This window comes from Odontomachus brunneus, unplaced genomic scaffold (genome assembly GCF_010583005.1).
Source record: "Odontomachus brunneus isolate Ranch 3 - 2012 unplaced genomic scaffold, Obru_v1 Obru_scaffold_013, whole genome shotgun sequence".
NCBI lineage: Eukaryota > Metazoa > Arthropoda > Insecta > Hymenoptera > Formicidae > Odontomachus > Odontomachus brunneus.
The window spans coordinates 1172500-1195485 of record NW_022639463.1 but is presented as its reverse complement, the minus strand read 5'-3'; the positions used below and the strand labels follow the sequence as shown (position 1 = coordinate 1195485).

Genomic DNA, 22986 nt, shown 5'->3' with positions numbered 1-22986 from the left:
GGTGTTATCGAGATATTAATTGTAGAAAACTTGTAAATGATCATGCAGAATATGGTAAATGAGTTGTAGTACAACAACTGCCGTCGTGTACTTATACTTTAGGTCAAATTGAACAAAAAAGTCCTCTACCATTTTCCAAATAATCATATAGATTTTTCATTATTAATTAAAGAAGATTATTGCATGATTTTGCGTGATAACGCACTCATCTTCTTTAATTAATAATTAAAAATCTATGTGATTATTTGCAAAATGATAGGGGACTTTTTTGTTCAATTTGATCTAAAGTATAAGCACACAACTATTATAACTCATTTACTACATCCTGCATGATCATTCACAAATTTTCTACAATTAATATCTCGATAATTATTGCGAATATCGCAAAACGATATAGGACTTTTATGTTCACATCAACCCATTCTACGTCCCCACAAAATGCTCGGAGGAGAATGTGAGACACCCTGTATAAGCATGACGGTGGTATTTCCCAAAGGTGTAAAGTTTTCACGAGAAAAAAGATACTGAAAGACATCACCGGGGCTGCCACGGTGAGAAGATAATATCATAAAAGGCAAATTTACGCTGCATTTAACTTCCACGAGCGCAATCTCTGCAGACATCATAACGATGTCCGAAAAGTCGAGCCAGATGCGAAAGCTAGGCGCGTTGAAGCGAATAGATGTCTGCTAAATGTTCGCAAGAGTCCGCACGTCGACGCGCAAATAGCGCGCAGTGGAACGGAACGTTTTTCCTTCGATTTGCGGAACGACAAGTCTTATCGACATCCGGCAACGCTATTTTTCCTGTTTGACGCTCGGCGAGCGAGCGAGCGTGCGAGCGTTATCGTTTCCACGTCGGTCAAAAGGGCTGGCGCGACATTGGGTGAAAATGGGTCGTCCGATAATTCGTCCCCTCGAAAACACCGTTACGATATGTATGGATTTGGGTTAACTCCGTTCCGAGACGAATTCGCAATCGCGGCACGCGAGTCATTTATTTGCACGATGTTTTGGAACAATGCAAATACATCACAATACATACTGCCCCGCCGAATGTAAGACGTGTGTAAACAAAAGCAACAATTTTCACCCAGCACACATTGTACATGCAAATTTCACGGTATACAAACTAGTATACAAACTAGTGCTGTCAATATGACCCGGACATTACCGTAGCCAAACGTCCAGCAGGCACTCGAGATTTATTACCCGAGTAATACACGACAGACCTGGGTTCAAACTCAGGAAGAAAGAGAAAATGGTCGAGGCGCGACCAGGGACCGTAATCTGTCTAGAAATTTTCACGAGAATGTACCGCTTGGACAGTCTCACGATCAATACTTATGCATTTGTACGTGGTACCATCCACCCGTCACTTTGCAAACTTGAAAATGTATGATATCGTGTGCCGAAACGGGGAAAAGAGCCGGAAAGAATACTAGTTGAGGACGCGCCGACCGATAATACGAACCCAGAAAAGCGTTCATCGCGAACCATCGAGGATTTAGGTCACTGGTTCGAGGCCTGTTGAATGCCAGACCGTTCCGCCGATTTTGCCGCTGCCTCGCGGATTATGATCTTTGCTAAAAGCTCCCAGCGACTGACGATGTATGCCGAATCATTTGAACACTAAGATTCAAATAGAGCGAAAGATGGATGGGTGGATAGAGAGAAGAGAGTAGGGGTGAAATCGGTAGATGGATTTGCGTGGCTCCGCGATTCCGTCGTCTCGCGAAAGCGACTTCGCTTAACATCGCGGAATGCGATAACGTCCGACCTTTAACGGTTTATAAATATCTCGAAAACTCTCAGATATTTCCCGTAAATATCCCGTAGATATTTCCTGTCTTTCGCGCATATTATGCGATACGAACATCTCTCGCGTTCTTGCTCAGCTTTCGAAGCCGAATCTCGTGGCATTGATACCACAATAGCGATACACGGACATTTTCACGTTTCAACTTATAGTTGACCTTATAATTTTGGAGGGGAAATCTTTTGAAGAAAAACAGACCGAAACACAGACTCAAATGTATCTCCAACTACGAACGCTATGGATAGTTCGCTATGAGGAAGTATTTTTCATCACTGTACTACATATATGACGATATACGCATTTTCGAAATGATTGCAGCGATTGAAACAAATTCCGATCGTTGTGCTCTCGGAAACGACGAGCAGCCGGGGTTGACGTGCGAAATTTCAGTAACGAGTACGTCAGCGATCCCGTAACTCCAGGTTATGTGCGAAGCGTGTACAAAGCGGGCAAAGGGTAGGGAGTGAAGAGGAAAAGGGACGGAATCGATAAACCACCCTGCCAAAGCAGGCGTTGCGTTCAACCGCAATGCGCGACACTTCTAACGTCGCAATGTCCGCCTTGATCCAGCCGAGGTGTCGCTATTTTGCAAGATCGGGAAATCATAAATCAAACCAGCGCGATGACAACCATGAGGTCGGTGACGAGTTTGGTGACGCGAAACGTACATCTGCATAAACAAATCAATATTCAAAAGCGAACCTTTGCAATGCGAGAGAACGCGCAACAGTTGCGACAGTTCAGTGGCAGACAGTTGGGTGTCCTCCACGTGAATCTTCCAAGTTTAGGAGCCAACAATCTGTAGCAATCTGTAGCAATCTGTGAAAGAACGGTGATCTACTTGATGGCCGCGCGAGACGCGATGATGACCATCCGATGAGAACGGGATTTAAGCTTGCGAATTATAAAAGGAGGACTTTTAATTTGAACGTAAACCGACCATGACTCCGGGCGGTGGGCGCGCGGGATGCATGACGAAGATAAAGAAAATAATGGATAAAAGGGATAAGGGTTGAAATCGATACACTATTCCGCGAGCCCCAGCCCGGCCCAGTTCACCTGAAACTTGTCGAGCTCTGGATAATGCTGTAATAACCATTGTGCCTGATGGAAAAGAGCTCTCGTGCCGGAAGCTATTAAAATCCAATTTTACAATCGGTGACGCAAGAACGCGCGCGCGCTGACCAGAAATGAGCTCTTAATCATCGGGTAAATAGAATTTTTTGAGAACGACCACAGGCGTGCCGCCTCCGCCGCTGTTTATCTCGTGATTAATCGGCCTCGCCGATTATATTGATCAAAAGTTTCGCCCTCCTCTCCCTCCTCCTCCTCCACCCCGTTAGCGTTATGTTTACCAGACTGACAGTCTTTTGCGGGATGAATAATAAATAACACCGCGATTCAATAATGATAACAGTATTAATAATAATACAATTGTACATTGACCGCCGCGCATCGACTGTTAGTATCGCGTGCGTGTTGCGTGGCTATTGATTAATTGTTGCACCAATCACGGGCGCAGAGTTTAAAGGGTCAAAGGAGCGGCGGGATCAGAAAACCCCCGTTGGATTGTCGATCGAACTCGAGCTCGTCGAGCACATACTATTGACCCAGAGACGCGGACCAATGTATCGTCAACGATAGATGTCCGTCGACCGGAAGTAACGGGCTCCAGGCAGCCTGGAAACCTCTTTCCCTCCTCACTGTCGTCCTCCCTCTACGGCGCTCGGGCATATTCAGCACGCTTCCCTACTTTGTATTCACTCGGAATTCCTTGACCAAGGATGTTCCTAAACGTCCGAGTGTCTGAAGTGAAAATATCTCTCTCCCCCTCCAATCTCTCTCCGAGGCGGAGATACGCCCGCCGGCGATGCGATTCCGATCAGTGCAGTTTCTTGTGGCTGTTATACATCGCGCTCGCTCGCGCGCGCACGTACGGCGTGCCTAATACATACACATCTCCCAGCCTAGCCTAGTTTAGAGGAAAGTGTGACGGGCGGAATATGTATGCGAATATTTTCGCGATTCCCCGTTACCCGATAGAACGCGAAAGAATTTTCATCGATCCGACGCGCCACGCTTATTTATATCACATTCAATCGATCATAAAGTTAGGGAACATTGTCCTTCGAACTCGCTTCGTCGATTCAGCGAGTATAAAGTATCAAGCGCGACGCATTTTCATAATAGGAGAAATAGGCGAAAATAAAAAAGAAAATCGCTTCAAATTTCTCAAGCTTATTTGAAATTGGGTGTGTGACGTTGCACTTCGACATCGAAGTTATTGATCAGAGTTATAGGGCTCTTTTTCGAGAAAATGAAAGATTCCATCACATCACAGAAAGATTTGCAAATTTTAATATCGGCATGCCAACTTGATGTACTTCCTTTGCAAATTGGCCATGATGTAAAATGCGCACGATATTACTGCTCGTAAATATAGTGTTTGTCAAAACTGTCGCCGAACGATCGAGGCGGCAGCTGCAGTAAAATCGAGGATCGATTTAGGTTACTCACAACGCCATTTCAAGCAGATGTTGCTGCCTAACTAAGGTGTCATTTCGCACACGTGGAGCATGAGGAAAAGTCAATATCCTCAATGCAATTTGTCATATCTTCCCAATCTTTTCTAAGATGAATTTCTTATTACGCTCATCTCTCTTGTTTCTCGGCTCTTTGAAGCTGAAGCTTCTAAGAATATTAAGAAGAGGGATAGGGTGATTAAAAGCCCGTTGCGCGCAGCAAGCAGAATCAATGGCGACATAAAGAACATGCAATTTACACACACACACACACACACATATTTCGTATTTTAATAAAAGAATTCATTATAGCAGGATGGGCAGAGTCATCTTCAACGTATTCAAAGTCTGCGATGTATGTTAGTTGTAGAAGTCTCTATTGTAAGAGATGTCAGGTAATATCCTAGATTTCCAAGAAATATCCGGATAGTACACGAAATATTCGAATAATAACCGAAGCAGTTAGATAACCGGATACCCAGATAATACTCGAATAATACTCGAAATACTCAGATAACATTCGAAACACCCAGTTCAACATATCCAGATGATACTCGAGATATAATAACCAAAATACTCGGATAGTACTCGAGATATTTGGATAATACCCGATGTACTCTCAATTAGTATCCGAAATATTCAGATGGTACTCGATATCCCCAGATAATACTCGAGAGTTACCCGGATAAAATATCTAAAATGTCATGGTATTTTGAATATTTCGAATATTTTGAATATTTTGAGTACTCAGAACTGACAATCCACAACATTTTACTAGTCATATTACCAATTACAAAATCACGCCCGCAGTAACGAATAATTGAGTTAAATTCTGCTAAACTTCATTTCCAAGTAATCGTATCGATTTATATTCTTTCTCATCAACATCGTGATTACCCATTTCGCGTAGGGATATCGAGTCGCGCTATAGTTTATCCAGTCTCGCTTTGATTTAGAAATCAATTAAATGCAAGCACTTTCGAACACGGGGCAGGGTCACGTTTTCTCGCTGAAACGACTGAGATGGGCGTATCGCCGTCCGCTGGCCGACGGTGTTAATATTTGCATTTCATTTCCATTCTGCACGACGCGGCTGCCAACGCACCGGAACGAAATCAATTCGGTCAATGGGTTTTCTTACATGCGCCGTTGCGTGCGTAGAGCTGCCAGTTGGATCGATCGCCGGATGACGAGGGGTATTAATTAATTATTACGCATGGTCTGCGCGTGAGACGAGCGCAGCACGGTCCCAAAGAGGTGGCTTCGCGGAATAACGATTGCTCGAACCTCCGTAGCTTGATATAGCGCATGCCTTGACGGTGATAAATACTACTTCGGGGTCTCCCTTCATAGCGTCGTCGAAATTCACTCGCGCACACGACAACGGCCGCGCGAAGTAAAATCTGTGAATTCGACGGAGAAGGAGAACCGTTGATTAGCAAGCGAATGGATGTCAAACGCGATCGCCCCGGGATCTGGGGATGCAGATTGATCGTCCTTACTCTCGTTATTCATTCGTTTTCACCGAGCTCGACGCGATTCTGGATTCATTTGTCTCTATTTGGCATACGGGAGCTAGCAGGGATGATTCAACGTGTTTGCCGATAATGTACAATTCTTTGCGAGGACTCTTCACGGGGGATCATCCAAATCATCGGTCAGTCCGGAAAGACTTTCCCAATGGTGGTGTCACGACGTGGACGTGAGTCGGTTTCCAGCTAGACAGGGTTGCCGCGGCTGTCGGCCGGTACGCCGTGATGGTGAGTGGCGCGCGCTGCCGCGCGCGATTCTTTTATTTCCTCGACTTTCTGTAGTCCCCCAACGGCCGGCTGGTCGGCCGACCTGCCGTCTGCTCGAACGAGAAGGTGAGCAGCGAAGGGCGGCGGACACCACCGGTAGGGGCGGCTGGTTGGGCTGGTAGGAGAGGCAGGTATCGATTCCATCCTGCATGGAGAGGAGAAAGACCACCCCCTGCCCTCCCTCGTCAGGTTCCTCGCAACCCATGCACTCCGGGTCACCGGGTCAAAGCTCACGGCCGCTGGCTCACTGTTGCTTCTCCCTCAAAATAGGTCTCTCGCGACCGGTGCGTTTCGCTACGTTTTTTGAGTACTTCTGCACACTTTCGGCTTGCGTGCTTCTTCGACTGCCGCAACGTCACGGGATTAATTCGTCAAGCGTGTGGCTACGCGCAAAAAAAATCTCAGTTGGTGCAAGCGAATAGGAATCAACTGAAAATTAGGTGGTCAGATATCTCTGTTTTAAAAACTAATATTTCTGTTGTCGCAACCGGAAATATTCGTCTGAACATTCAGCGATATTAGAACTTGGTTGAAGCAACTGAGAACAACTGACTATACAGAAGCCTCATAAAGGAACTTTTCTCTTCCTACAGCCGAGTTTCCGTCTGATCCCTGAGCAACCGAAAATTCGGTTGCACCAACAGAATTGTTTTTCCCGTGTAGCATGATTATTTCCCACATAGTAGAATTGAATCTTGGAAAAGTGCTCCGGAAAAGATTTCACGCGCCTTTCAGCCTTATGAATCACCCGTGTTCAAGTACCTCGAATACCCGGATACTCAGGTGTTCTTATTTCTTTTCCCTTTATGTATATTCTTCCTCTTCCACATTTATTTTTACTGTTTCTTCTTTTTTCATCTCGAACACCCAGGTATATGATATGCGGTGGTAGTTGCGAATTTAGTTAGACGTTCGTAGCGAATGTTCGAGCAGTATCCGTGAATTTTGACATTTAGATACTGCCCGGATACATGAGTATGGATATATGACTGGTTTATATAGACAACACTATTACAAATGACGACAAATTGCGCATTATCGACTTTAACGTATTTCGCTTCAGTGTCGTATAATTTATGCATACGAGGCAGAGAGAGAATGATAATGGCGAAGTGGCCTACGTCGCCTATCCTCTCCACGCCCGCTGAACACTCCAATTATTACTCCACATTAAAAAGAAAAAGAAAGGACGTCTCCTCAGTTCTCTCAATTGTGACAGATACATGCAGATTTTGATTAGTGCAACTGCAGTGAAATTAACTGACACAATTTCCAGAGCGGTTAGTGCACTTTGGGGGCAAAAAAATTGAGAATAACATGTATCTTCATATCGTAACAGAGCAGCTATATTTTCAACTATCCACCGGAAGTCCACCCCGCCGATGGAACTCGACAGCTTGACAGTCTCCTTTAACCGGTCTACTCTCGCCAGCAAATATCCCCTGACATCGTCGGCATGATATAGCTGTGGTAATCCACGTAGATAGGATCCGAGAGAGTACAATGAGGAAAGGACTGCGTTGTACATTAACTCTACAAATTTCCTTTGTTCATCTACGTCAGTGACACACAGACACATACACACACACACACACACACACACACACACACGTATGCACACACAAATATTGCGTGCGCACTCGTAAATCTTCGCGCGATTATCATACGTGAAATTAACACTGTTTTAACGAACTCACGCGTTTAATTATAACGAATATTACTCGTGGAATATTTCATAATTCACAATTCCAATTTCAGTGGTTTAATTCCACTTGATGAATCTAAAGCTTGTGTTTATGCCGCGATTGCCGAACGTTGCGACCACATCGCAAACAGCTGCTTGAGAAACAGCATTTTTCCAGACGATTCCCCCTCGAAAGTGTACCTTCGCTTCAAGCGCCGCGACGTAGAAAACGACCGGCTTCTCCCGAAACGATTTTTACGGATATAATTGCATTTTAAACAGCCAAATTCAATTTAAACGCCTGGAGGAAGAAAACTCATTCGCGTACTCGTTTCGATGCGAGGCTCACCGCGCCGCACTTTTTTTCAGTCGTTATTCCCCGAGTGAGAGTTTCGCAGGCACTTCTGCGTGTTGTGCGCCAGCCGAAAATTTATCTCTTTACGATTGACATCAATGATTCTATGATATAAATTGATGATATCGGGCTGGTCAATAGCTCGTTTATTACGTGGTGTTCCCACATACATGGGAACTTCGGGTCAATTTAACGTCGATAACGTTCAATTATCTCAGAACGAATGAACAAATAAAAGTTATTTGGCAAGATCTACTCATGCGACACGAAGCGACTTATCGTAAATAACGGGACGCTTTGACGAGGCAATATATGGCGTATCTAGCCAATTTGTTAAACTCCCGACATACACGAGGATTTCTAGCGCGCATGGCATGTTGTGACTACAATTAACGTTCAATTATCTTCGAAGTACTTAATTAACGAACGTAACGATATCGTACGCTCCCTGGACTATTTAATTCCATTGTCGTTGTCTCCTACCATGACACAATAATTTTTAATTACCGAGTGGAGATAGTTACACTTTTGTGTGGAAGCTATGCATTATTATTCTTTTAGGTCGTCGTCATTGTGAACCAACTGCAATTTTCCGACAATGTTTTCTAAAGCGGGAATTTTTTTGTGCACAAACGTTCTCTGTAAAAACTCTTGAACATCTACGACCGCGGATTCGCTAATTAAATACTCGCTAATTAAATACTCGATAATGAAACAATATAAATAAATATCCCAAAAGTAACATTTTCTTCCATTTTTTTTATATATAATTGTTTATAAAATAATGACACAATTTCGACTCATCAAACGATCGGGAAAATCTGTTAAAATCTTTTAGTGGTTTTCGAGTAAATATTGGGTGTACAACTTAGTTCGGTCCGTTTTCAAAAGATGGCTCTAGGTGCTATAAATGGTTGACGGCGACAGCTGATTTTTGCTGTATCGTGAAGTGTCAACATCTGTCAACCAAATATTGTTTACAAGCCTTTGAGTTTTGCACAACAAGTTTAATTTTTACTGCGTTGAAAATGTCGAGTTTCGTTCCAAATAAGCACCATTTGCGGGAAGTTTTGATTTTCTGTTTCAATTGGAAGAAAAGTGCAGCTGAAGCGCATCGAATGCTTGTGGAAGTTTATGGTGAATCTGCACCGTCGGATAAATCTTGCAGAGAATGGTTTCGACGATTTCAAAGTGGTGATTTTAGTGTTGAAGACAAAGAGCGTTCGGGTCAACCGAAAAAGTTTGAAGATGAAGAATTAGAAACATTACTCGATCAAGATTCGTGTCAAACGCAAAAAGAGCTCGCAAGAACATTGGAAGTTACTCAACAAGCTATTTCGAAACGACTCAAAGCCGCGGGATACATCCAAAAGCAAGGAAATTGGGTCCCATACGAATTGAAACCGAGAGATATCGAACGACGATTTTGCATGTCCGAAATGTTGCTTGAACGGTACAAAAAGAAGTCTTTTCTGCATCGAATCATTACCGGGGACGAAAAATGGATTCACTACGACAACCCGAAACGCAAAAAATCGTATGTAAAGCCCGGCCAACCGGGAACATCAACGCCGAAGCCGAATATCCATGATGCCAAGGTAATGCTCTGTATTTGGTGGGATCAGAAGGGTGTGATCCACTATGAGCTGCTAAAACCTGGTCAAACCATCACGGGAGACTTCTACAGGCGACAATTGATCCGTTTAAAGCGAGCTATAGCCGAAAAACGTCCAGAATATGCGACCAGACACGAGTCCATAATCTTTCACCATGACAACGCTCGGCCTCATGTTGCTGTTCCGGTTAAAAACTATTTGGAAAATAGCGGATGGGAAGTTCTGGCTCACCCGCCTTATAGCCCAGACCTTGCCCCTTCCGACTACCATTTGTTTCGATCGATGCAGAACGCTTTGACTGGAATACACTTCACTTCAGAACAGGGTATCAAAAATTGGCTCGATTCATTCTTGGCTTCAAAAGATGAACGCTTCTTCCGCGACGGAATCCATAAATTGCCAGAAAGATGGGAAAAAGTAGTGGCTAGCGATGGACAATACTTTCAATAATGTATTAATTCATTTTATCATTCAAATAAATGCGTTTTTCAAGCAAAAAAACGAACCGAATTAAGTTGTACACCCAATAGTAATACTTTTTGTGAGATAACTTGTTCATTAAAATAACCTAATAGCTTGTATTCACAAGTAATAGTTTTTTTGTTTTACATCTCACTAGGTAAGAGAAAATCGTATAAGTAGAACTTTTGTCGAGAGGTTGTCTTTAAAAAATTCTCAGATATTTATGAACTATGCATACAGAATGCACCAATTTACATCAAAGTTGCAATACACCTTAAGATGTGGAATATGTATATTAATAGCACCCTTAAGTTAACAGCATCCTTGAATATTTGATGAAACCTATGCCAGAGACATTTCTGCTTTACAGCTCTATTACATGGATTTTGTATGAAGGTAAATTTTAGGAAAGACGTGTTTCTAATTTAAACTCTCTCTCTCGCTCTCTTTCTCTCTCTGGTAATATAAATAATATCTCTCTAGAAATATATGTGCTACACTAAGTCTAAATTAAAAATATACGCGTATTCAAATTTGCTATCTGAACACTCAACGATATCAATAATGTGAAAAATACCTAAGTATCCGGGTAATACTTGAATGATTCATGTAATCCTTTAAATAATACTCGGAAAACCCAAGCGCCTGCAATTGACATCATCGATAAATATCCAAGTAATAACCGGAACCTCATGCGCCTGAGTAGTAACTGATATAACAGAAACTGACGTCACTAATAAAAACAATCATGATATTCGCTTGAGATTCAGAATCATAAAAAATTGAAAAATAGAGTTGCGCGACGTAGAATGTATATCACGCGACGTCTGTGAGAAGGCAGGCGAAAAAGATCCGCGAATTCACGTTTACCCTCTTCGGATGGAAAACAAGATAGACAAACACTCGTAACCGATATGGATTCACCACCATTCTCACGTGTATTGCGGGGTGGTGCGCCCTCCGTTCAGCCTGTTTACAAGAGAAGGAATCTACCGAGCAGACACCTTGACGGAATGTCGTTTTCACGCGGGCTATCCAAGTGCCGCTAGCGAAGGGGGTTGGAAGAAGAAAAGAGACCCAGAACCCTTCTGCCGTTTCCAAACCCCACGGGTCCACTTGGAATCGGTCCAGAAAGCGGCCACGGAGTATTTTGTATGGAGAATAACAGCGCTCCCGAGCTATTTGGAAATGTTGCGGTAGACGGAAATCTCAATTCGAGAGGTGGTATCGATTGGATCAGAGGGAGGGCAAATCTCGCGGAGGGAGAGCGAGACGAGCGACCGAGCGGAGGATTTAAATCGAACCAGCGGCGGCGGCAGCAGCAGCAACAGCATTAGTAGTAGCAGCAGCAACAACAACAACATCAAATAGATACCGGGTGTGCAGACCCGGGCGTTTCAGCCGGTTCCCGCGAACAGGGTGTGCAGCGTATCGGCGATAGATCATCGGCAAAATATCAGCAAGGTTGATCCTCGAAATATCGGCAATTGGCCGATACTGTATCTAGTTTGCCGTGATATTAACGGGGTAGCGAGCTGTTCTGAACAATTTCCGACTAATAGATTTTCGAGTCGCGCTGGAAATTACGCTGGAAATTACATGCAATTTCATGCGCACGCATTCGACAATTTATGCAATTGAATTAGTCTCTTACGCACAGCGAAGCGAAGTGTATTATATGACGTTTGCGTGCACACACGATCGTGTGCACGCGCTCTTTGTCAGGAGAGCGTCGCAATGCATGGGCGTTTCGCCGGGTATTGTGCCCGCGACTGGGTGCGCACTCGGCACTGCACAGACTGTATTCCGTCTCGCTGATAGATCGCAAATATAATAACGAGGTGGAAGGTACGCCGGGTATTCGAACTCGTGGCTGCCGAGTGCGCGGGAGTGTGTTTACAGCTCGCGGTTAGTGTCGATTGCCGAGAGAATAAACAGCAGCTGGGCTAATCTGCAATGCAGATGCGAGTACTTCTGTAACTCGTAACGCGAGAGCATCCTAAGAGACTCTTGACGGTGCATCGACGATGAGTCCCAGTTGCGGATGACCATGCATATGATGAGAGCAAATTTGCCGATACCACCGTGTCTGCTCATACGTAGTTTGCGGTATTGCCCCGGCCGGACAATATCACGGTAGAATACGCCGGATACCGGCGATTCTTGTTCTGCCGGGTACATTTTCCAGATATACTGATTATTGAACGTGCATGCCGGGCCAATTAATTAGATTAATTCCCGCAAGCTGTACGTGTGCGCGTGAGAATGTCTGGAATTTAGGTCGAGTCCAATCCAAATCCATACTTCACATTCGATGTCGAGCGTTGTTGTCGCCATCGTTGTCTGTGCGATCTCGAATTCGATTGCTCTACTATAAGATGCGCGTCTAAGGGAAAATTCGCACCTCGACAGCAAGCAGAAACGTAGAATTCAATCAGAACTCGCGTTGGTAGTCGGACGGTAGTCTACAATTTCTGCTTTTCTACCAGCACGAGTCCCGAATTTGGCTTCTGCCTCTCCATTTTCCGCTTTCCTGCCAAGGCATGAAATCTTTCTGACGCTCACTATGTAACCGAGAATCAGGCCGTCACATTCAGCGCCGCATACGGGGTATAAATATAAGTTCTAGATACTCGCGATTGATCACAGCTCGGACATGGGACGCGCGTTTGGTCGATTGAATCTTCTCCCAGCCGATTGGATCGGAACTTTCTTTTTTGCCGTGGCTTTTGTCGGCGATTCGTCCGTCGTGTATACCGATACACCCGGCCTAACTGATCAGTTGGGTCGATCGGCACCGTCGCGGTATGGAAATAACATCGCGTGCCGTGCTCGTTCGGAGGGCCAATAGGCGTCGGAGGCGTCTCGGTTGTTCCGGGACTTTGTTGAGAAACTGGAACGAGTTTATATCGCCTTCGATGGCGTCGTAAGGTCATGCCTGGGTCGCGCCTGGGGCGGCACCAACCACAGCACAGAGGACGACGACGTCGGTTGACATTATTCCGCGAAACTCAGAATCCAATATCACAAAACGCACCTCATATTCTCTCTCGCTCTCGCTCCCTCCCCCCTCCCTCTCTCTCTCTCTCTCACTCTCTCTTACACACACTCTCTCTACAATCGGCTTATTCTTCCGTCCTTACTCTTAGCCGTTGTTCCCTCACGCTTACATTATTTACGTGTACATCTATCATCTTTTTCTCCTTTCTCTCGATTCGATTTTCTGCTTTGCTCAAAAGTCGCAACTCTCTCTCTCTCTCTCTCTCTCTCTCTCTCTCTCTCCCGCTTCGTTTATGCTTTCTCTCTCCCTCTCCCTTTCTGGCCCTCATTTTTTCTCTTATTACTCATCTTCTAAATCGCATCGTGCTGTCTCTCTTTTTCCTGCACTCTCGTTCTGAGGTGGTATCAATTCTGGGGTGAGTAAATGCCTGGCGTAAACAAGGGCCGATATGTCGATATTCCTAGGTAGCGAAGACAGGGGAAATAGGCTGTGTGCTCGGAACGATCGACACCACTGCGGGAGAGGTTATGTATCCGCGAGGAACACGGTCGCATCGTAAAATCACCTGATAGGCGCGAGAAAACTCTTATCCAGACGCTTGAAAAGTACGCATTTTCGTATCTTTCAAGAAAGTGGTTTTCAGCTTCCAGCGTTATAAAATATTTTTCCTACTAATTGTTTCAGTATCGTCTCTCCCATAATAAATTTCTGTATTTATTATGAGTGCAAATAAATTGTTTTGCGATTGTAGATAATAATATTCCATCGTTGAGCAAATCAACAGCTGCCTAATAGGATCCAGCAGACGTCCAATGGTCGTAAAATATAACGTGATGCAACACTTGTATGTTACAATAATGATATCTGATTTTATCATAGATAGAATAAAACGTCAATAATCCTTTGCCGATATTCGATCGAGAGATTTGCACTCCTCTTTAGATGCTCGAATATATTGATAAATGATCAACCAATAACGTTAACCTGAAACTCGTGATCACGAAGCCCAGAGCGGGACCAGTACTTCTATCTATACCACTCGTATGCATCCTCGAGACCGATGCATCCAATCCCGATCAGTTTTGTTGCTCTGCGAAAGCGCGCTATCATGAACGAGATCTTCCGCAGTGCCGATTCCACCAGTACAACATTACGTTTCCCTCCCGACAGCGTCGACTCGAAAGAATCTAAGGCCGGAATCTATCTCTTTCGTCACGAGAGTACGCTTTCACCGCATATCGCCAAGATGCATCGAGCTTTCAGATCCTTTCAAGGACCGCATGACTTTTCTCGCGAAATACGCACCAGTTGCACATCGTGTATTCTCCTGTCATTTTCCGTTTTGACACCGGACGATTTCTACACGGTCTGGAGGACTTAATAGCGCGGAGACCTGACATTCTCATTTCCGCAGTACTCGAAGCTGTAAAACTACTCCGTCGAGCCCCGATTGGTTGTGCTCGTTTGGAACTTTGCCAAGTAATTTTTAACTTGTAATGCAGAGAATTCCGAGACGGTTCTCGAAATAAGCAGCTCGTACATTATCTACGTAACGCCCCAGTCGACTTTAATACGCGCGACACGCTGGCTTCGTGCAATCTCGTAAGGTGTGACAGTCGCATTTCGTAATGCAGATTTACCGGGGATTTTAATCGACAAAGAACGTCGGATTCGGGACCTTTTTTCGCGAGGTCCTTTATTGGCTGGCGAGTGAATTTTCCTTAGCTCCAGAAGCTTCAGGGGTTACTGAATGTATGGAACTGGGAAAGCACCACCTTTGAAATCTTCATCTTTAATCTCCCGCAGCAGTAGCTTCCTCGCTTCGTGAAAATTTCCTCCGTTCATGGATTTTTTAGCGACCGTCCCGATACGTTCCGTAATCTAGAATAGAAACGCGATAAAAACAGTCTCACGCATTCGTCTCAACTATTCTATCTTCCTTTATATCCCTCTCTAAAAAAAAGGGCTGTGTAAAGCTACCAACAAACACTGCTCAATTGCTTTATGCATTATGACAGCGAAAATGTCTAGAGGGATTATATAAATGCTGGATAATAGTGTACAAATATTGATGTCATAATATAGAGAACGTTAAGCCTTAAACAACAAGGTGGGATCATCGTTGGCTCCCATTAGGTAAGCATTTTTCATTGCAGTTCATTGAAACATGTTGACTTCTTGCAACGTAATTAAACTTATCTTTTGTAATAGATACTATCTATCTTTCTATCAGATCTGATAGAATTTGCAAGTATATACACGGTGGATGCGAGTGACCTTCGATTCCCGATTTCTTACGCGCGACTCGTAAGTGTATTTTCGAGGCATTTTGAAATTTGTCGCGCACTCCACGTTAAATCGTTAAACGCCATGGGAATGATCGCGATAAGTATCGGTCACGAGTGCGGTGCAGTGAGGTGAGGTGAAGTGAGGTGAGTGAAATGTGATCGACGTGGGACGACAGATGGCGACGACTACAGAGGGCGAATTCTGAGGATGCTGGACGGGTGGAGAGCGACACGGTCAGAATTTCACCGATGGACCCGGACAGTGAACGTCGTGGGATATCAACGCCCAATGGTGAGTACAATTTGACACGCTCACGAAGCGTCCTATTACGTGGTGCACGCATAGACGTAAATCGTATTGATTTCCGGCGAGAAGTGATTAATGGAGAGCGATAACGCACGCTTGTTGGATCTAATTTCGTCCAAACCTGCGGGCGAAACGAATTTAACGTATTACCTCCATTTCTCCGTTCGGAAAAGATCAGGATAGATTTCGCTTAATAAGTAATGCCTGACTATGCCGAGACGAATCATAAATATTACAGTTACTCGGACAAAAATAATGTCGATCTTACGTTTTATTCATGCATCCGTTCTTGATATTTGACCCAATATTATACGTCGTTCTCGATAATATCTTGAGTTAATTCGAGTCTGCAAATAATCAAAGTAAGCGAAGCTACCACTTGTTTTCACCTCTCAACATAAACGACATAACCGCGTCTCGTATTTCATCAATAAAGCATTCCTCGATCCGGAAATCAAATTCGTTTCTTGTTTACGCACGATTGCCTCGCCGTCCTTGTCTTAAACTATAAATAGTATAAAACGCGACTTTACAACTAGCAGACTAACAAATCATTCTGATTGGATTTTTCCCTGACAAACGCAGAATGAAGAATATAACGGGAATATATTCTTATAGTGAATAAAATGTCTGACAAAATGTGTTTCTGGGCGCTGTAAAGATCAGTCATCGATCGGAACATAAAGTTTTTATGATTTGATGGACTATCGCGAGAAGGAGAATGAGAACTTGCGCTAATACGAGCAACACTGCCGACCAAAAGGTTATCATAATCAAATCGTAAATCTTTATACGAAATTCACTACGTATTCCTCTGATAATCGATTATATTAATTTATTATATTAAATTATTATATTATTTGATAATTGCGATTATATGAAAAAAGAGAACATATTTCGTGCTTTATGCTCGCCCTAGAATCAAACTGGAATTGGAATTAATATCCTTTACTATTAATTTCAAGTATAAACCTAGAGAGGCTATAAGCGTACATTTTGCAATTAATTAAGTGTTAATCTGTTCGTAATAGCGCAAACTCGCAGCGCTTATGTAGGATAAAACGTCGCGAAAAAAGCTTCGCAAATTAATTTGCCGCGTGTACTTTGATTAATTAGCCTCCGTCGTTCCTAAAGGTAATCGATATTACTGATAGTCTGGCGGATGCGCCACGTTATAGAGATATCCACGTAGTACTGAAATATATACAGAATATTTCAAAACTGTCGTACAATATTTTAATAAGGCATTTTCGCAAAGTAGATATTTGCAACGCGAAGGCGACGAGGTCGCGACAGTTTCCGAGTTACATACAATCAAAGTTGGCTAGTGTTTGTTGCTGTATAGTATAGCGCGAATATTCCTACATCCGGATATTGAAATTCATGGGTACTCCCCATGCACCTGAGTGGTCGAATACTCAAAACCCGAATACTCTATAGCCACATATCCGAAAATCTGACGAAATGCCTGAGAATAACAAGCAACTTTTTAAGAATATTTAAAGCACACTCTTGCGCTTTACAGGGAACCGCCAGTGAAGCTACTCTGGTGGCGTTACTATACAGAAAAAAAGGTTTGGTTGAATTAATCAAATATCTGGTCGAATATGAACGATCCAGAAATTCCGATTGAAGTAACCCGAAATCTGTTTAAGTCAACCAAAAATCTTGTTAACTTAAACAGAATTCGGGTTACTTCAGTCGGAATTTCTGGGTCATTCATATTCGACCAGATATTTAGTTAATTCAACCAAACCTTTTTTTCCGTGTAGGAGCAAAGTCCAAAAAATTAAAACACTCGAGAATCTGACACTCGAATACTCGCACCGAAATATCCGATTATATTTAAATTTGTGATTTATAATATTTATATTTAAATTTTCATTTTTTTCAATATAATCGTCACGATTACATACGATTTACTCTTTTTCAGGAAAACATATATATCTTTGTTATCTTCGTGTGATTTATAATAAATTTTTATGTTTTTTAATATAATTACATACAATTACGAATTATCAATTAGACGTGACGTTTCCGCGTCGCTTGATATACATATTTCAGTAAGCATCTCAATTATTACATTCAAAAACGACATATTAGAGCGTTATCGTCACGACATGATGTACAAGAGACTTAAATTTTGTACATGTTGTAAACATGTTGTAAAAGAGACTTAAACAATTGATATCTCGGAAGAAAAAACCGCTGAAAATTTGTATTTTAGATTGTGATAATTTCAGATCTCAGGATTCACTGCACTAATTTTTTCTTCAGATTGGTCGCAATTGAAAGCTTATATTAACGTTTCTGTCAGAAATGTAATTAGATTTTCCATTGCGGTTTTATTACCCATTGCGAGATATTTTGGTTGGAAGTACGATCGTCGCAAAAACTCCGGATAAGCTTCTTGGTAGCGTTGTATACCATGAACATAGTCACATCTCGGTCTCGGTTTGTCATTCTCGAACTTGTCTTTATGTATGCGAGCAAAAATGTATCTAGTAGAGAAGATTCCAAGACTAGTAACTAGATAGTAATGACTAGATAAGTTTTCTAGCCAGTCACTAGTTCGTGACTGGCTAAATATTCCTACTCAGTCTTTTGAATGTCAGAATTATCTAGTAACTATATGTTTGATAGTCACTGTGGTATATTTAAATGTGTTGAATATCAGGAGACAGGTTTTTTTCATGGAAAGGAGATGGCAGAAGAGACGCTTCAATTTCTTGAAGTTCTGAATAAAGAATGATGTAGATGACTGGAACGTTGTCTCAAATTATAGTCCACAGAAGGATGTTGGCGATGATCATTACAAGAAACAAATGTGATAAACTTGGGAAGAACACAAGGAGTTAAGATCCTTGGGATTATCAGGAACTAGTATTCTGGAAAGAGAAATATTTTAAGTCGAATTGTCTCCGAAGAGGACAAGCCAATCGTTGGCTTCTCCTTCCCTTCGTGAGGCTTCGTTGTATTAGATATTCTCTCCGCAGAGAATGTTTATTAATTTCGACTCTCCCCACAGAGAGTGTTCCATCTCAGTCTCTCCCCACAGAGAGACTTCCAGATTTTCATCTCTTGCCACAAAGATAATTAATTTCATTTAATTTAATTTCTTCAAATAAATTCTCTTTTAAGCGACTAACTTCTTTCGAGCTCAAAAAGAAACTGCAAGCGTTGCTAAGGAAAACTCACTTGTTGAACAAGAGACATAGGCTTGTTCCGAAACACAAAACGTAAACGAACATATGAGTTTCGCGATTCTCACCCTTGTATCTGCTTTGTAGTTCGCCCGGAGTTAATTAAAATAATATTTTCCCATTTACCTTTTAATTTTGCAACACTATACCAATTACATAGATAATAGCTAGATGAAAAAGATTACACAGTAACGAGATAGAAAATCATCGGTAAATCCTGAATAGAAATTGGATATCAGAACTGTCTACTGTAACTATACTAATTTTTTTGTATCTAATTACTAGATAATTTTTCTGGTATAGCCACTAGAAGAAGTGAGCGTTGCATTCCTATCTAGTAGCGATGTAAGACCCAACTTTTCTGTGTCATTACTAGACAATCATTAAATTCAATTTTCGCTCGGGTGCTTATTATCAACTATTGTCAACTGTCATTTTTTTCCGCAACTTGCGTGCATGCATAACTGTAGAAGCGAAAGCTTCGTCAAGAATCCTCGGCGCGTATCTTTGAAAGTGCGCTAAAAACTTGATCGTCGGTGTGGCGCAGACACACTCAGTCGAATAACGACGCGACCACCGCCACGTGTCTGTTTTTAAAGTTACCAAAGTGGTGGGTAACAGTTTCGACTGCTAGGACGAGCTCCAACGACTTCGCAAATCAATCGCACGACGGTCTCGTAGTTCGCGAGAGAGAAAGGAAGAAATGAAGTCCGGTGGAACGGGGGAGACCGCGCGAGAACGAAGGACGTTTCGCAACTTATACGAGCACACCGCGGCGAATGACGAACAGAATTTTCCACTTTAAGCCGCGGGGATGTAGTTGCTGGAGGGTTGAAGCGATACTTGGGCAGACTTTTACTACCTGGAATCGAAATCCGAGGAAAATCACCCGTTCCGTATTTCGTGTAAAAATATATGCGCGAGAACCTGATATTGATGATAAATGGAAATGTAGCACGGTTTACGATATAAAGATTGAGGCGACGTATATCGAGACACTTGAGGAAACATCGAGGTTAATGGATTGCTCATCGGGCGAGGGAACCACCTGACAATGTAAAGAGACTACAATGAGGGTGGTGCTAACGATAAATTCTCAGATTAACCATTAAGCGCGCTGTCTCGCGAAACGCAAATGGTTTTGTGTAGAGACTACTTCCCGAGAACGGTAAAATATATTTCTGCATAACGGCGCGAGCATAATGTTCTATTAGCGTCCTGAACGGTACGAGTCACCCCTTCTGCGCAGAAACGCATTCGAGCGCGTTTCATGGCGCTCCACATAGCTCGCAGCTACGGAGAAAATTGAATAGCAAGCTAAATTGTAAGTCCTTCGAAATCTAGACGGTCATTCGCGCATAGCCGGGACATTGGTAATGGTTAAACTAGAATATCCGCGGGGCCACGCGCTCGCTCGCTCGCGTCCAATCGAATATAATTGCTCGACGTTCCCGTATTTTCCACGGTATTTCTGTGCCGCGCGTATGCGAATTTCGTCCAAACTTTTTTTCTGCCCGCCGGCGTGCGGGGAGAATTCGTTACTGAACTTTGTAACCAAAGCACTTACCACTTGAGAAATTCCTCGTGTATTCATTCGTCCTCCTCCTTATCTCGCATACTTATATGCACTGCGTGTCTATGAATCGTTATCACGAAACATGACAAGTATGTTTATATACAGTACACGGCCCGTAAGCGCACTCTCGAGAAAATTCTTTGTCTTCATGCATAATGCAGTGTCGAGACGAACTAAGTGCGGCGAAGTCGGGTGATGGTGAACGGGAAGAAAGTTGAAGAAAAACGAATCTCTCTCTCTCTTTCTCTCTCCGAAGTCGTTAACAGCGGTGAACTCGCAGCGCGGATCACGCGATATTCCAACACCCTAAATCTCCCTCGTTCTCATGGTTCCTCCGGCTCTCTCTCCTTCTCTCTCAGAGAGAGAGTGTGTGTGTGTGTGTGTGTCTCAGCTGTCTCCCTACTCTTTCCTCCTTACTCTTTCCCGTAAAACCTACAACTAGCAACTATCCGGACGCAGCTCGGGGGATCGAATTAAAACGCTTCTTGAATAAGCTCGTTAACGGCATCGTGGCGCAGCTTCTCGGCGAGACTCATTAGATTTATGTCGCGGCAGAAGTTTTATCCAGAAACGACGAGTCACTCCTTCCTGCAGCTGCCAGGATCCTTTCTTGCCTTTGTGCGTCGCCGTAGTCGCGTAGTCTCGCATAGCAAATACTGCGAATACGAGTCGGGTACCACACAGACGTGGAAAGGGGATACAGCAGGATGCACAATTCCACGAATGCAATACAACGACAAGAGTCCTCTATCTCTTTCTGTCTCTCCCTCTCTCCCTCCCTCCCCCTCTCTCTCTCTCACACACACACTCTCTCTCTCTGCTTGCCATAAGCGAAATAATTCATTCGTCGGCTTATTTCATTTACTCGCTCGTAGATCTGTCCTGTCTGTATTATTCGAAGGTGTCGTTAATCGTACGATTGTTTACGCCGTATGATGCCGGGAAACTCGCTGCGAACTCGCCTGCTGCATCTCCGCTTTGCCGTATACGCGATGTGATAAATTCTTCAAATACTTGAGCAACTCGAACAGCCTCGCCATTCGCGTGTAGCTGCATACGTTTACGAACAGTGTGACCGAAATTTCGTCGAAATTTCATCAAGCCGAGACAGTAATGAATAATAAGCAATAAATTGCTCTCTCCCTTTACAACTAGCTTCATGACATCGGGACTAATTACGCAAACTAATTCACACGAGGGGGACGATAAGGTAGAAGATTTAGATTTTAATTTCCGCTTTGGTTATCGTACACTTTCGTGCACACGCAGTAGATATAGGATCCAAGATAAAAGAGGGTGAATAATTTCGTGGTACGTGGTCGGGTAAAAAAATGAGGGGCGATATATCCTTTGTTCGCGCGGCCACTCGAAGACATTTATCTGCCGCGAGCTATCCAATGTCCGGCCAGAACACCACTTTTCCACTCTGTACGTAATCGTAGAAGTGGATGAGTTTGTAAACAAGTTTGCCCCAAGAGGTTTTCCCCTTCTCGCCCAACTGTACGTTCTGCTCTGCAAGTACAGCCGGCGAATATACAATGAACAAAAGAGTTTTTTGGTTCATCTGATCCACCTAGCTTATTGACAGAAATAGAAAGTGTGCCCTCGTAAACGAGTCGCGAATGAGTCGGGAGACGTGGTTCGAAAATTTCGACGAAGACGCGATGTACGTTCAGGCGAACATTGTATAACGGAAATGGCGCGGAAAACATCGGGGCATTACGGGAAGTGCGCGGTTGTATCAGGCAAGACAGTATTATTTATGGCCTTGCAAGTTAGTGTTATTTCGCGGAAAATCTCCTCAGTTTATGTGATATGTTGTGACCGCAGTTGTTACAACGAAAGCAGAGACTGTCAGTATAAATTAGTAGGCATCTGGATATTACTCGAGTACTTCCGGGGGTAATTTTTAAGAATTTTATCAGGATATCAAAAAATTTTTAAGAAAGAAAAACTGTGATTTTAACAATAAATGAGAGAGATAAAGTTTGTATTAAGGGGATCCTGGAGTCGATGACGAATTCGAACAATGTCGATAATGCAGAGACGATCTTCACTAACATAATCACGCTATTCTTTTCATATTTCTTGTATATAGAATTTACATGAATGTGTGCTGCTTTGTTTATATTCAATGAAAAACCTAACCATATATGTGTAGAAATTTTTATGCAAACTTTTTCGATAAGCTTCCAAATGCTGATGCGAAGGTAGAGCAATGTTCTTCAAAATTTTTCTGTTTGGAACATCCACACTTTCGGTATGTGGAACTTTTGGATTAGGCAAATACAAGCTGTGGAACTTTTGGATTAGGCAAATATTACGCTAACTGACAGTTTGAGATTTTAAATTAAA

The 22986-nt window shown here is 43.1% G+C and overlaps 1 protein-coding gene across 3 annotated transcripts in view; it reads right to left on the bottom strand.

Annotated features, from left to right (window-relative positions):
• Positions 1-22986, bottom strand: part of LOC116841146 — an 82347-nt gene that overhangs the window by 12968 nt on the left and 46393 nt on the right. Inside the window, exon 1 of one of the 3 annotated variants that reach the window (XM_032808748.1) lies at positions 1474-2139. The exons of the other annotated variants lie outside the window; for them this stretch is intronic. Within the exon in view, the coding sequence (XP_032664639.1) occupies positions 1474-1489 (16 nt within the window). The 5' untranslated portion in view covers positions 1490-2139. Of the gene's footprint in view, positions 1-1473; positions 2140-22986 lie in introns of those variants that run through there. 3 annotated transcript variants of the gene reach the window in all.